The 17,005-nt window shown below is 35.0% G+C and overlaps 1 protein-coding gene across 2 annotated transcripts in view; it reads left to right on the top strand.

Moving 5' to 3' along the window:
* The window catches only part of Ccdc158 (coiled-coil domain containing 158), an 81,934-nt gene that overhangs the window by 38,047 nt on the left and 26,882 nt on the right, over positions 1-17,005 (top strand). Inside the window, exons 13-18 of one of the 2 annotated variants that reach the window (XM_058584228.1) lie at positions 1,793-1,982; positions 4,118-4,270; positions 6,506-6,618; positions 9,457-9,615; positions 10,580-10,660; positions 11,342-11,467. In XM_058584228.1, coding sequence (XP_058440211.1) covers positions 1,793-1,982; positions 4,118-4,270; positions 6,506-6,618; positions 9,457-9,615; positions 10,580-10,660; positions 11,342-11,467 — 822 coding nt within the window. Of the gene's footprint in view, positions 1-1,792; positions 1,983-4,117; positions 4,271-6,505; positions 6,619-9,456; positions 9,616-10,567; positions 10,661-11,341; positions 11,468-17,005 lie in introns of both variants that reach the window. The other variant, XM_046459005.2, reaches the window with a different exon arrangement.

Here is a 17,005-nt window from a genome sequence, read left to right as displayed (position 1 = left end):
TTCAGAGGTTTCAGTCCATAGATGGCTGACTCCATTGCTCTGGGATCAAGATGAGGTAGCAAATCATGGGGGAAGCTCCCAGTAGAAGAAAGATGGTTAGTTTGTGGTGAGGTCAGGAAGCAGAGAGAGTGATAGAGGGGGAGAAACCATAGGAAGGACACACTATTCCAGAACATACCCCTAGTGACCCATCTCCTCCAGCCATGCCTCCCTTGCCCACCCAGTCTGTTCAAACTAAGATGGACTGATTATGTTACAATTCTCACAATCCAACCATTTTACTTCTGAACACTCCTGCATTAATAGGGGCTTTTGGAGGACACCTCATATTCAAACAATAACATCCATTAAATTCCAAGTCTTTAATTCTGTGTGAATATTTCAATGAAATTGACTCAGGTGAATTAAAATAGTTTGAAAATCATAATCTAGAGCTTATTTATGCTTTATATATTTTTCATATACATACAAATATGTGAAATATACATAATATATATCATTAATAATATATGTGAAATATATATTTTTTCACTCTACTAACTCACCTATTATTTTCTCAAAAGAATAAAACTCCAAACATAATATTTATTTCAAAAGTTACCTTAAGTGGCACATTTGTTGCTCAATTTAAGTTTTCATATGTGTCCCATATCTGGGACAATGGGACTTAACATATTAAGGCCATTAGGCCTTACCTGGAAGGACAATAATGATGACCCGATAAAGTAAGTTGTTTTTCAGATGGCATTTATTTACTTGGACTGATCTAGGCTAGTTCTGCCCACTAAATGCAAATCCTTACCTTGCCTCTAAGGCCAACTGGATCTTACCATGGTTCCCTATCTGACCTCATCTCCTACTTCACTCCTAGTTCACTCCCCTTCAGCCATACTGATGGCCTTGCTGGGGACTGGGGCTCTCCCCCAGCTTACCTATGTGACTTGCTGTCTTATCACTTTGAAGATTCTACTCAGGTGTCATGTCATCAGTGAGGTCTTTCCTGACCAAAGGTGTCAGGGTTCACAGGACCAACCCTAGGCTTGATAAATCTTTGAAAGGACTAATAGAACTCAGAGTTCTGCTAATGGCTAAGAGAATAAAGCAAAGTCTGCACCCTCTTGTCTTATTCTTCTTGTCACTTCTTTATCTGACATAGTAAATTTTTGTTTTCTATTAGTCTTTCCTCGCTAGAGGAGGATGTGAGGACAGAGTCATTGTTTGGTTGTTCCTGGTATCAAGGGCCAGGACTAGGTAAGGCAAGTTAGGTGCTTTAGTTGGAGGTCCACATCTGTGGCCTCACTCACTTTCCCTGAGTCCTGACCCCATTCCTAGGTCCTTAACACGTAAAAGGTCAACTTCCTCAAACTAGGTGCTCAATACGTAATTTTTTAAAGATTTTTTTTAAGTTGTAGATGGACATAATATCTTTATTGTATTTATTGTTTATGTGGTGCTGATGATTGAACCCAGTGCATCACACATGCAAGACAAGCGCTTAACCACTGAGCTACAACCCCAGCCCCTCAATACATAACTTTTTAACAAACTAGAGTAGAAATAATGAAAAATTGTGGCAAGTAAAACTGGAGAATTGACATTTAGTTTTAAAAGAACAGTGAAATATTCCTTTTTTCCCCACTTACTATTGATGCTTTATAATAAAATACAAACTTAGCATCCTAAAAATAATTCTAAAAATACTAAATGCAGACAGAATATTAATGATATTTCTTGTTAATATGCACATAATTTTTATTTATTTCTCTATCCTTCATATTTGTCATATATTTAGATTTTAAAAGATAAAAAAGATGCCAAGATCCGGGAGCTTGAAGCCAGAGTAAGTGACCTAGAACTGGAAAAGGTGAAGCTGGTGAATGCAGGCTCTGAGCGGCTCCGTGCAGTGAAGGACATCAAACAAGAGAGAGATCAATTATTAAATGAGGTGAAGATGAGTAGGAATGAATTGAACAGTCTTTCAGGTATGTCACTTGAGTTTGAATTCTACTAAAATATAGGGATGCTGTCAAGTCCAATGTGGACCCTAGCACAATTGTGAAAGAAGGGTGGCCATGTCACTTCTCAAATACAGAGGGTTGTGCTGCCCCATTGAACTTACTCATGGCTAAAATCCCCATAATTCTCCATGAAGAGCTTCCACAACTCATGCTAACTAACCGTTAACATTATTCAACCCTAAGAGTCCAGGAAATTCTGCACTGAGTTTCCAAGAGATGGGCAAGGTATCTAGATTCCAGACTTCCAGAAGGAAGGCAGGTGTTCTTCATAAATCATATTATTTGCTCAATTTGTTTTTATGGAGGTGGAAATGTTGAATTCTTTGAGTGACATAGCTCGATTACAGCTTTAATAATGAATGTGAATTGTAAATAGATTTATGCAGATTTATTGACAGGAAAAATCCAAGGCCTTACATTAAGCAATGAAACACTCCAGCTTCTGACTGTGTGATACAGTATCATGTACTACACACACACACACACACACACACACACACACACACACAGTCACTAACTTCTGAGCATTTATTATGCCAGACACTGTGATAGGTTCTTGAAACACTATGTTAGGTCCTAGAAACTCCCCACAGTGGAAATGTGCTGGATGCAAGGGTAGCACAAAGAATAGAGAATTGGCCTCCTAAAGGAAGTCACATCTATGTTGAGTTTGAAAGAGGGAAAGGAATTTGGTAGATGAAAGCGATAGAGGGACATGCCAAACAGAGAGAACATAAAAGCATGAAGGCATGAATAACATAATGTGATCTCAGAAGTATCAGTTGGAGCAAAAGTAGAAAGGAATGCAGGCTAAGAAATGAGGCAGAATAAATAGGTAGAGCTAGACAGCATGGAACCAGCAAAAGATATTAAGTTGGAGATTATTGTCATCAGATTTTACAAGACCACATCAGCAGGTAAATTCAGGAATGACATGGCTAATGAGATAGACCAGTCAGTTAAGGGGGACTTTTCAGTGATCTTGGTAAATATGATGAGGACTCCAACAAAGGAAGTGACAGTGAGAATGGAAGAAGATTAAAGAATAAAAATATTTTTGGTGGTTGGATCAACAGGACTTAGTGATTGGTGGTTGAGTCTACTCTTGGGTTTTTAGTTTATAGTATTGAGATAATAGCAACAACTGCAGGAGGAACCTATGGAAGGAGCAGGCTTGAGGACAAAAATCCTGAGATGTAGTCAGTGGGAGGCAAGTAGTTTGGGGTGGCACTGGGACCTCTCCACTGAGATGTCTGGATAGATGGAGATTGATCTTGTTCCCTTTGTAAATAAATCTATATAATACATTAATGCATAAATATAATAAATAGATGGATGAATGTGTGTTTTCTAATATAGAAAAAGATGAACTTGTACCAGGTGACTTAGTAGATATGAAAGAAAAAGATAAGACAGAACTGTGCCTGGTGACACACACCTATAATCTCAGTTACTCAGGAGGCTAAAGCAGGAAGATTGCAAATTCAAGGCCAGCCTCAGAAATTTAGCAAGACCCTGTCTCAAAATAAGAATTAAGAAGGGCTGGGGGTTTAGCTTAGTGGTAGAGCAGAGCACCCTGGGTTCAATCCCTAGTACCCCTCCATGTATCCCTTCCACCACACACAAAAGATAGAACTGGCAATATAACTTAATTGTAGAGTGCTTGCCTAGCATGTGCAAGGCCCTGGATTCAATCCCCAACACTGCAAAAATGAAAAAAGACACATGGTAGTCAATTTAAAAAAATACATGGGAGCCTCAGATTATTTATAGTTTCATGGAAATTGATCTACCTACAGATGGTGGTGAAATCTGTTAATGGTGTATATAGAAGGTTTTTAAGATAAAATAGATCTGAGCTAATTATAATCACAATGAATACTAACTGGATAAAGGAAGAGGATCCTCACTCAACGGATTAAAAAGGGTCTGATAGATCCTTTGTATGTATATATCATTTCTCTAACAAATAAAGATATAATTAAATAAATTTACTTCCAATCTCTAAAATTCTACGATCATTAATTGCAAATGAAATATCCTTCATATCAGTCTGATAGAAAAAAGTAAACAGTATTATTGATTATTGTATTATATAGAGGACTATGAAGTCTTGAAAAGGAATTTTCGAAACAAAAGTGAAGAAATGGAAACTACTACAAATAAACTGAAAATGCAGTTAAAATCTGCACAGTCTGAACTAGAACAAACAAGAAATACACTAAAGTCAATGGAAGGATCTGATGGTCATGGTATGTTCTACCAGATATTTTTCTTTTTCTTCTGTTTTTAATTTTATTAGTTTAGCTTTATTAAAACATCAACCCATATATATTGCCTACCATCTTTTCACGGTGCCAGATAGTTTGAGAAATATACAGCTATAGGTATTAATGATGGATATTATGGAGGAGTAGTTCTGCTTAATTTTTTAAAGCGGAATTTTTTGAGGGAAATTGCTGTGTGCTTAATGACCTCTAATGTATTTGAAATCACTAAAGTATCTGAATCTTTATTTTCCTGTGGTATTTCAATAAATCCTAACTAATTTGAATGTCTATAAATGTTGGCCAGTTATCTTTAAGAATATAAATACAAGTTACTGATCATTTCCCCTGACCTCTTGTTTTTCGCGTGTGTATTATCTACAAAAACTCTAGATCTGTGACTACTTTGCAGTTCTTTATTTCTTCTCTGTGATAACAATGGGAAGGAGTCCTGGCAATTGAACTACTTGCTGAGGGGTCCCTAGACCTGTTTACTTTTTTACCTTGCTGCCCATACTGGTCCTGATAAGTTATTATCTTAATGACATTAATGAGTATCTCATTGTCTTAATGAGACTAAGTGTTTTGTGTTCTTTCATGATGTTCATATCATTATTGGTATGAATTTATTAACCAGGTATAAGAACTAATATTTATCAAATTAAAGTATGCATTTTTCTTTTTGTCAATATTTTTTTTTTAGAGAGAGAGAATTTTAATATTTATTTTTTAGTTTTTCAGTGGACACAACATCTTTGTTTTTATGTGGTGCTGAGGATCGAACCCAGGCCGCATGCATGCCAGGCAAGCACGCTATCGCTTGAGCCACATCCCCAGCCCTTGTCAATATTTTTTAAGGTCAGAAGATTCATATGTGCTTTGGCAGCATATATGCTAAAATTGGAATGATACAGAGATTACTATATTCATGTCCAAATATGTCACACAAAATCTTAAGTGCTCCATATTTTGTGTAGTTCTTGGCAGTTTGGTTCTTTGCTAGTTAACACAGAAAAATGGTAAGATTTTCCAGAGGTTGTCAAAGAGGCCTCTTTGGGGTCTCTCACCCATAAGGCATCTCCAGTCATGTTACAGTTATTAAGTTACCTAGGTAATCTTTGTATTTGTTTTCAAATGCTTGTTTTAATTGATTAAAAACCATTCGAGAAAATTACGTTTGAAGGCCAACCATGATTCATTTAATCAGACCAGAATTCTTTGAAGTAGTGAACAAATAATGTTAAGACTTTTGATATATTAATAAATCAATTTACTGTGCCTTTATTAACCCTGTTTTTGACAGATTAGTGGTAAAAACATTATCTTGTTAATGAGAGGTCAAGGTTTTCATTCTTTCTGATTGCTTATTTTAAACAAATAGTACATTTTCTTTTTTCTTTTTAACCTTTAAGCTATAGCCAGACTTGATTCAGTGTCATTTCCAAACTTCTTTCCTCAGCTGACCTAAAAAAAGAAACATACATACACACACACACACACACACACACATACACATACACACACACAAACATACAAACATAGGGACTTCTGACTTTGAATTTCTAATAAGGATAAACTTCCTATATTTTTAATGTCCTACCATGTCTTAAATATTCTGTGGCTTGTACCCATCTAGAACATTTTCATTCTACCATGAGTTTTCCTAAAATAATCACATATATGTTTCTGGTGAACACTTGACTACTACTAGTTCCAATTGCATGACCATAACTCTGAGACTGAAAATTAAATGGTTTATGATATCACTGGAATCTTTAAAAAGATCATTAATAGTAGATGTCTTTTGTGGGTATTTTAAATGTTTCTATAAAAATCATTTTAGTAAAAAAACCAATAAACATTATTCTTTATATGACTCTTTTTATGTACCTGTTTCCTATATGTGTAAGTATGAGTTGGTTAGTATTATTGTTACCATTGGAAATGTGGCAAATTGAATTAATTCAAGTAGCAAAGAAACTGCAAAATATCTTCATATCTATTTTTCCCAGCTCAGCATCTCTGAGTAGTTGCTGAAAATTGTTATATCCCAATACTGTGAATCCTGAAGACCTTTTTCCATAATCTTTTCCTTGAAACTGCCCAGGTACCTCAGAGAATCTTACTTCTCACAGACTAAATTAGCAAGTTACAGTACAAATTATAGTGACCTCTCAACAATAGAATCTTTAAGGCACAGTTGCCTTTTTTTTTTTCAAGCTATGAAAGTGGCAATGGGAATGCAAAAGCAAATCACAGCCAAGAGAGGTCAGATAGATGCCCTTCAGAACAAGATCCAGTTTTTAGAAGAGGCCATGACAAATTCGAACAAGGTGAGTCCCTGTCCTTAGAATAGGGAAACCAACATGCTCACTCATTAATGTACTACAAGACAGAATGAGATAGCAGACATACTACATGCAATGAGGAAAAGAGAAAAGCTTATTTTTTACTTACAGAATAAAGGAAAAACTCCTCCTAAAGGAGCATTGAAACAGGATCTTGGAATATAGCTAGTGATTTATTTATTACCACCAACAACAACACTGTTATTATTATTACTTGTAGTAATGGGGCCTCACATGTTAGGCAAGTGCTCTACTACTGAGCTTCATCCTTGGCCCTTTTATTATTTTGAGATGGAGTCTTGCTAAGTTGCCCAGGCTGGCATTGAACTTGAGATCCTGCTGCCTCAGCCTCTTAAATTGCTGGGATTACAGGTGAGCACCACCACACCTGACTGTAGCCAGTGTTTTAAATGGCAGAAACAAGAAAAAGAACATTCTGGGTAGAGACAGGGATTAGTTATAAACAAAGTACAATCCGTTCTGTTATAATGTGACATAGGTGTTCCTAAAAACCACTGTACTATGCAAAATTGTGTAATAAAAACCACTGGATTAGGGAACAATGGAATTAAGAGCATACTAACAAATTTCATTTGTGAAACACTGAAAAACAGGAAAATAATAAAAACAAGTAGTACAGTTATACGCATGTTAAGTTTTTAAGAAATGCTACAGTTAAGTATGGCATTTTATCTTGAAAAGACCTGTAGTTTGCTTATGTGAGAGTACATGAAGAATTGTAGCTTGTACATTATTGTGAAGGGGTGGAAGAAGGTTTTCTATAACATCAGATATGGCTCATAACACAAAGTAAACTGAGGAGCTGGCAGATAGGTATTTAAGGAGGGCATGAGGCTTTTTGTGCATTCCTGTAGAGCTCTGTTTAGTTAGGTGCAGTTTTCTACTTTGACTTAGTGTTTCTTGTGACTGAAACTATGCTTAAACAAACATGAAATTTACATTGTGGGCTTAAATGTTCCCTTATATCAATCACTTTGGAGAAAATCTGAATTTTTAAAAGATTGCTTACAACAGAACTGACTATATGAAGGTAGGAAAGTAAATGGTATAAGTAGAAAATACAAGTGCAACTTAAGTAATTGCTGGTTTGTTACTCATGATGAGCGCTGGAACGCTTTAGAATGCAGTGAAACATTCACAAATATTCACATTCATCATATCATATTCATATTCATCATATGGATTTATTTCCTCTTTTTTCAGTTCTTTCTCATTTTCCCCCCTCATTTTCCAGTCTCATTTCTTTTTATCCTGAACTTCTTCTTTCCTCTTTCCCCTTCTCATTATTTACCTCTGGGAATCCAAAGCACTGCTCACCTTCCCTTTTGGTACTGAAGGCTTTAAGAGGGTACTGCCTGCTGTCACCAGGATACCTGCTCCTGCCTAAAGAAAGGTATTCATTAGAGCTCAATGACATCCCTCAAACAAATAGGAGAACACCTGTAAAATTAATCTTTCTTTCTGAAGCCTTTTCTGTCCATCCTAATCACCATAGGAAAAATCATTTGCATACAAAATGTGCATTGTAGTGACAACCACCTCCTACCTTACTTATATTAAACATTTTTCACATGAGAAAATATATTTTAAAATATAGACAATAAACTGATGTTTCGATTTTACCTTGAAAACTGTAAATATCTTTTTTCTGGGTTTGACTATCTGAGTGTGTGTTTTGGGAGGGCGAGGTGCTGAAGATTAAACCCAGGATTTCTCACATTCTAGGCCAATACTTTACCACTGAGCTACAAGCTTTTTATTTTTTATTTTGAGACAGGGCCTCACTATGTTGCCCAAGCTGTCCTCAAACTTGTGATCCTCCTGCCTCAGTCGCCTGGGCTCATAGGTGTGCACCACTGTACCTGGCCCCTCCATAGTGCTTTTTTTTTTTTTTGCTGGGGGAGGGGTGTACCTAGGATTGAACTCAGGGGCATTCAACCACTGAGCCACATCCCCAGCCCTATTTTGTATTTTTATTTGAGACAGGGTCTCACTGAATTGTTTAGTGCTTCAGTTTTGCTGAGGGTGGCTTTGAACTCGAGATCCTCCTGCCTTAGCCTCCAGAGCCACTGGGATTACAGGCATGCGTCACCATGCCTGACTCCATAGTGTTTTTTTAAAGGAGTAAACTAGTTATAATTAAATTTTATTTAATACCAATGACAGTATACCAGTAAGCTTATTTTTATCACTAGATTGACAAATTGAGGACAGGGACTTTGTGTCTCATTTGTTTTTATGTCAGAGTGTACAGTAGGCATTTGAGAAATGAATATTCAACCTTGAAATAAAATATAAACCAATAAAATTTTAAAACAAATGCATCCTCTTTAAATCTCTTCTTTTATGTTTAAAATAAATTTCAGTTTACCAGAACACACTATTTTTTGATCATTATTCCATATTTTGTAGATTTCATGAAAGATTTCTTAAGCCTAAAAAGAAATAATACGAATAATGACTAAAATAGAGAATATGTTATAGTACAGTTCTAATAGCTCCCAATTCCAACTCAGAAGCAATTAAATGATTTAAATAAACCTCATTCATTTCCATATATGAATACACTACTGTGAATCTCACCATCATGTACATACACAAGATTGGGATCCTAATTAAGTAAGATATATTCTAAGCTTGTATAAATATATCAAAAAAGTTTTTACTGTCATGTATAGCTAAAAAGAACAAATAAATATATACATCTAATTCAATCCTTTAATAAAATTTTAAAATTTTCATCTCCTTTCAACATCTACACCAGCAGATTATTTCTGTTATTTGTCTCCTCTATAATTGTAGGAGAAACATTTTTTAAAAGAAGAAAAGTGTAAACTCAGTCAGGAATTGAGCACAGTTGCAACAGAAAAAAACAAAATGGCTGGAGAGCTAGAAGTTCTGCGATCTCAGGAACGTCGTTTGAAAGAAAAAGTTGCTAATATGGAAGTTGCTCTTGATAAGGTAGTTACTAACTAAATATGTGAAAGCAATTGCCATCCAACTAGTTACTAACTTGAGAGAATTGTTCAGAATGAAAGTTCTATGTCAATAGGAACTGAATCCATCAACTTGTATCATATCTCCAGTACCTAGCACAAAATTAAAAAGCAATATTTTATAGAAGATGCTCTTCTAAGGTTTAAAAACATAATCATAATATGTTTTTGCCAAATTACCTTTTCCAGGCTAACACAGCCCTTGGAGCAGTTAGATATAAGATGTAAGATGATCCTGGCATCCATAGTGGCCTGAATAAGCAAAAATATCTCCATGAGCACATAACTTATCCCTAAAGAATGGTGTGACCATTGGGAAGAAAATAGCTTCTTTTTAATGTAAAGAAAGTAATGTTAATGTCTGGAACATTGTGGGGTCCGGAAAGTGTAGGTTAAAACCCAGGTTAAAGAACGAGAGGAACCAGTGATACTATGTTTAGCACTGAAATTTATCAGGGAGGATAAACCTGTTTTTTTGTCACCTAGAAACTCTGGAAGGCTAAGATTGTACCCAAACCAATCCTTGATCCTGAAGAAATTAGAGCCTTCATGGTCAGATAAAACAATCTGTGACCTCATCTATGCCATCTTTGTTTCTAAAATCATGTTATATTGATATAACAAATTTTAGTTGTGTTTATTTTTATTCTTTGCTAAGGCTGTTTGCTCATTCTATGCTTAGTTCATTCATTCTTTGAGTGTCCTTCACATACTAAATGCTGAACGTATGCTGAAGATACAAACGATAAAGATTTGGCCTCAGTTTACTGAATAAAACAGATGAATTAATATAATCATAATTTAGTACTAGGAGTGGTTCATTTCCTTGAAGAGATGGCAACCCTGCATTTAGAGGTTAATGAAACAAAAGTTTATAAAGAATGGCAGATAAGCCCTTTGTGGTTGCTTGATTATAGGCATCTTTGCAGTTTGCAGAATGTCAAGATATAATCCAGCATCAGGAACAAGAATCTGTGCGTCTAAAACTTCAACACACTTTGGATGTAAAGGTAAGGATTTCTTTAAATTATAAATAGCAGTTTAAGCAGAATTAAAACCTTTGTTTGATAATCTTTTAGATTTTCTTCATGTACTTTACATACACTTAAATATACTTTAAGCATTATTTGATACTAGCAATTATTAAAATCTGTGCAAACATCCTTATATATTATAGCCATAATTTTTATGTAGGATAACAAATGGAAACACCACATTTTATCCTAAGTTGATAGTAAGCAAGTAAAATACAAGTACCTGCCTGGGGAATACCTAAGGGAAGAGCCTTCCACACAGAGGCATGGAGCAAGTGCAGACTCAAAGAACTGGTGTTTGGCTTATTTGGGAAATAACAAAAGTGATGTAATCTACATGACCAAAATGTTTTTTAAGAACAGTATACTTTACACTGAAATATGTATCTGTTTTCAGAAGTATACTACAAGTTGCCAACATATTTTAAAGTCTTTTTCTTTTTCTTCTTTGTATGTACAGGGCGTGGTAGAGGATCCTGGGATAGAACCCAGGGCCTTGTACATGTAGACAAATGCTCTACCAGGGAGCTGCATCCTTAGCCTTTAAAGTCTTGATTCGGATTTCATCTGTGAAGATTAAAACAATGCATTTTGGTTTCACAATTCTTTAGAGTTGTATGAAGGTACAATTTTGCTCATATCTGTATTGTTTTCCAGGATCTTCAGGGCCCTGGATTTACCGCAAATCCTTCATTGAAACCACACCTTCTCCAGACAGCATCTGCTATCCGTTCTCATTCTAATGTACCATCTTCCCAGTCCACAGTCAGCTTCCTATCTCATGTAAGTAACCAATCTTTAATCCATGACTCAATAACATAATATGTAAGTAACTTTAAACTGGGAAATTTTCACTAAAAAATAATAAGTAGCATTTTCAGTTACTAGGTTTTAGATTTGTACATTTTCCTATAAATCCAATGGAGACCATGTGAATGAAAATACTTTCTTCAGTATTTGGTATTTTCCTGGGGAAAACAGAACTGAAATATTCAGTGTGAAATTAACAATAATGATTAAATTATTTAATAGCATTATATTGAATTCTTTAATTATTTCCATTACAAGCATTTTTAGATTACAAAGCAAACATTGATATGGCTAAAACAAGCATCACTTCGAATGCCAAGGGCAAGTTGATACATTTAATACTCTACCATGTTGAAAATTATTTACCATATATTGTTTCCTCATGAATTTATTTTAAGTAAACCATTTTATTAATCATAAAATTTTTAAGCCCTTTAGTTAAAATGTTAGTAACTTTGGAAATTTGTTAGTTTAAATTTAATTTCATGATTTTAAAGCTCAAGAAAAAAATATGTACAATGTAAAATTTAGGTTTTGTTTCCTTGGAAGATATAAATTCCTTATAATCACTATTCAGCTGTAACTCTAGGTAAATGAGACTTATTTAATCAATTTTGCTAATTAAAAATCCTGTCTAATGTATGGTAGCAAGATCACCAGTACCATTATTAGTTGTCCTTAGTACTAGTCATTTCATCAGTACCGTTTAAATCAAAATTGTTTATTAATTAAATGACTAAAAGTTGAAATGGACTCTCATCCATTTAAGATGTATGCTCTGATAAATAAACTACCACAAATAATCTTTTACTAAGTAATAGAATAATTATAATAATATTAGAGGTTGAACATTGTCTCTCTGTCTCACTGGAGTTCAGAAGATGGCAGGTGAAGGGCAGGAAACTGCAGCTTTTTAAGTGTTCTAAAATTGTTTTAACTTTAAAAAATATGATCATGTTACATTTACAAAAATTAACTTAACCCCCCAAAAGTAATGAAACAAATTATAACAATGAAACAAATTATAACAACAAAGATCATCCTACTAGAGATTGTTGGGGCCATGAATGTATCTTTAACTTCTTTCTGTGACCTTGGGCAAGTCTATTAGATATAGCTGTTAGATATATTCATCTCTAATAAAAAGTTTCTGGACAAGATGATCTCTAGGGTCATCTATCATATGTGAGGCCCTGGGTTCAGTCTCTAGCACACAACAGAGGAGAGGGGAAGGGAGGGGAGAATTGGCAAATTTTACCTAGCTGCTTAATACATCACTATATTTTACTAGGAAGAATCTTGTGTTATTCAGCTTTCCATCACTGTGACAAAAATACCTGAGAAAAACAACTTAAAGGAGGAAAGATTTATTTTTGCTCACAGTTTCAGAGGTCTCAGTCCATAGTCAGCTGGTTCCATTGCTTTGGGCCTGAGACAAGGCAGAATATAATGGTAGAAGAGCATGGAGAAGGGAAGCTGCTCACTTCATGTCAGGGACAAGATACAGTACCCAAGGGTATGTGTTCCCAAGCACCTACTCCCTTCAACTAGCTCTCACCACCTCCCATTATTCCAGTCATCTATGAATCTATCAATGGATTAATCCATTGATGAAGTCAGAGCCCTCATGATCCAATCACTTTCCAAAAGCTCCACATCTGAACACTGCTACCTCAGGGACCAAGCCCTCAACATGTGAGCCTTTGGGAAATAGTCCAGATCCAGACTATAACAGGTTTCATTCATCACTAAAAAAAAGTACCAGTCATGTGTCTGTTAAATGGTTTGGCATTTTTGTTTTGTTTTGTTTTGGTAGTGGGGATTAAACCTAGGAGTGTATCACCAGCTACATCCTTTTTTATTTTGGAATGGCCTTACTAAGTTGAAAAGGCTGGTAGCCTCGAACTTGCTGTCTCCTCCTGCCTCAGCCTCCCAAGTAGCTGGTATGTCAGGTATATATCACTGTGCCCAGATCACATTTTTAAATAACAATTCTAATAGTAAAAATTAGCTATACTTCTTGGGAGACTGAGACAGGAAGATCACAAGTCTGAGATTAGTCTATGGCAATGCAGTAAGATCCTGTTAAAAATAATAATAATAATAGAGAAACTGTCAAGAATGCTTTCTGCAATTATAGTGCTGAGGTGTAGCTCAGTGGTAGAGTACATGCTTAGCATGCACAGGCCCTAGGTTCAATCCCCAGCATCAAAAAGAACAACATACATTCTTTGTTTTGTTCACTGATGTGTCCCAAGTACCTAGAACTCACTCTCTTCAACTAGGAAATAGTAGGTATTCCATTTATTTAACGGGTGAATGAATTTACTATGGAGAATTTCTTCAAATTTCCATTGTTTCTTCTGATTAAGTCAGTTTTAAACTATACTTTTGCTCTTTGGAGGTAATTTTGTCCTGAGTGCTCTTAAGATTCTGTTTTGGTTTATAACAGTTGTCTTACAGCCTGCTTAGGTATAGTCTTTGTATCTGTCCTTAGGATTCACTGATTTTTCTGGATGTGTATATTGATATGTGCAATGATTTTAGAAATTTTTATGCCTTACTTTATTACTTTTTCTGCTCTATTCCCTCTTTTTCTTCTGAGACCCCAGTTACACCTATTTTTATGTGTCCTTATACTTTTTCCCTTTTGCCTATCCTTTCCTCTCCCTACTTCAGTCTGATTTTTTGTAATTTATTTTCCAGATCATTCATTATCTCTACACCTGAGTCCAACATACTACTAAAGCCATCAAATAAGTTCTTAATTTTACAAATTATCATTTCTCAATATGAGATATCCATATTGAAAAACCATAACATGAGATATCCATTTAATTCATTTATTACACTTCTGTACAGAAAGTTTTTTCTTATACTATTAAATAATCATGATGATCTGAACGTTTCTGTCTTCCTGAAATTCAGTTTGAAACTTAACCCACAAGGTATGGTATTAAGAAGTAGGACCTTTGGGAAGTGATTACGTCATGAGGGCTTCACCCTCACAAAGGGGACCAGTGTTCTTTAAGAAGAGGTTCTGGGCTGGAGGATGGAGCTCAGTGATAGAGCGCTTGCCTAGCATGTGTGAGGCCCTGGGTTTGATCCCCAGCACTGCAAAAATAAATAAATAAGAGAGAGAGAAAGATTCAAGGGAACTTTTTCACCCTTTCCCCCATGTGAGAACATATGGAAGGCCCCATTTATGAAGAACAGGCCCTCAATCTGCTTATCTTGGAGTTCCTAGCCTCTAGAACTGTAAGCAATAAATTTTTATTTCTTATATGCTACCCAGTCTATGGTATTTTGCGAAAGCAACCCAAATGGACTAAGATAGTAAGTATTTAAAATTTTGAAATAATTCCATTATCTAAATCTCCTCTAGGCCTATGAACCTTGTTTCTCTTGATTTCTAGTATTATTGTCTGGTTTCTTTGTTTCTCTTTTTAATAATTGAGTTATATGCACAGGAAAAAATTAAAGAGATAATTTTGGTTTCTACATAATATTTTTCCTTTAGAGAATTTACATTTGCTTTTGGCTAGTAACTAAGTGAAGAACACTCACAATCCTATATCCCCTAACTCATTAAAGGATTGAAGTGATTCAAATTAAGGTTCTTATTGCAAAGTCTGAATTTTAATCAAATACCATCCACCTCTGATATTATTCCAAGTTTCCTCCCTCTAGCTTCTTGATTCTGCTGAAAGCTCATGGTATTTTCTTTGTCTCTCAGCAGCTTCTTTTAGAACTGGCAAATGTTTCTAGGAAAAGCGACCCCAAAATTTCACTTGTCTGAATTTTGGCCATAATTCTTTGCTGCTATGGTAAGCTCTCTAGGCTGACTTTTTTTTTTTTTTTGTAGTCCTGGTATTGAATCCAAGGCTTGTACAGGCTGGACAAACATTCTTTCACTATGCTACACCTATAGCTCTAGGCAGACTTAAAAAAAATATTTTTCTTGTTAATCTGAACAGAAGGGTTGATTACTGGAAACAGAAAGGTTCGATTATTGGAAAAACAATTCCTGTATTGTTATTCCTTGTTCATTCAATTTTAGGTAATACCTATAAACTGCTGTAGAGCATAAAAATCTGGCTCTCCTTTAGCCTCACACACTTATATGCACGTGCACACATTTCTTTTCCTTATTTAACATTTAATTTCATAAATTTTGGTTAAATCATGTTGAGTGTTTACATATTTATGACTTTGTTAACAGTATTCCCTCACTGAATTGTGATCATATTTCTTTTTTTTTCTTTTGCCTTTAGATTTATTTTGTTTTGGCTTACAGTTCCAAATACCTTGAACTAATTATCTCTCAAATTCTCTGAAAGAGAACTGTAGTGGTCCTTTTAGTCTGAGCCAGAGAGTCAGTTATGTCAGCAGTTCCTTTGTTGAGTGTGTATTTTAGAGCCCTCTGTCTTCCTGCTCTCATTTGGATTGTGCCTCTCTAGGCCTGCTGCATAATTGCCTTCTTGGATTTTCCTTCCACCAAAACCTGGAGAATTCCCTAATCTTTTTTTTTTTTTTTTTTTTTTTCTGTTTTCAGGTTTACTTCCTTTCTTGGTTTATTTCTTTATTTTGGTGAAGCATATATGCCCTAACTTCCTGGTGTGAAGGATGCATTTCATTATTTTGTTTCCAAATTGTGCCTTTATTCTTCACTTACATTTGATTTGTGCTAAGAATTTTGTTGCTCTTTTGACATTTTTATTCCAGAGACTTTGTATATGACCTGTATTTTCTGTCTTAAAGATTTAGGATCTTTTCTTTACCTTCATTTCTGCTGGAGGAAGTCTTTTTCTCCATGTTATACTGGATACTTATCAAGCTCTGTGTTGCTTAGTTCTCAGACATTTTCATATTTATTTTTGGCTTCAAGAGAAGAATAATATACTCCATTTTCTTGGCTTTCTCTTTCTAGAAATCCTATTAATTATCTATTAAACCTCCTAGAGTGATTCTCTAATTTTCTTTAATTTTGATGCCTACTTTATCTCATTTTTTGTTCTCACTTTTTAAGAAATTTTCTCAACTCTTTCTTCCAAACATCTATTGACTTTTTTCTTTGTGTGTATATATGTCTGTGTACACACACACACACACACACACACAGTGTACTTTTTTCTAGGAACTCTTTTTGTTGTTTAAGTCTTCATAGCTTTTTCTGTTCTTTCATGGATACAATACTTTATTGTTTCTATTTAAGTATAATAACTTCAGGGTTTTTAAAAATAATTTCTTCTAAATTATTGTTTCTTCCCATTCATTTTTTTCTGCTTAGATGTCTGTGTTTCAAGTTAGACACTTTCCTTCCATGCTCAGTGGCTGTTGGATGTCCCTTCATATTTAAGATGGTTGGGCTCTAGAAAATCAATTCACAGCTCTGTAAGGTTGGTAGGGTTTGTCAACTGGTAGATGGTTAGGTATTGCTTTTTTATTGAGGAACCCAAAAATTATCTGTAGATCTTTATCCTTGGGGTGGTTTACTCAAGGTGATCCCAA

This window comes from Marmota monax, unplaced genomic scaffold (assembly GCF_021218885.2).
Source record: "Marmota monax isolate L192 unplaced genomic scaffold, Marmota_monax_Labrador192_F-V1.1 WCK01_AAM20220418_F8-fsc00112, whole genome shotgun sequence".
Taxonomy (NCBI): domain Eukaryota; kingdom Metazoa; phylum Chordata; class Mammalia; order Rodentia; family Sciuridae; genus Marmota; species Marmota monax.
This window is presented reverse-complemented; position numbering and strand designations above follow the sequence as displayed.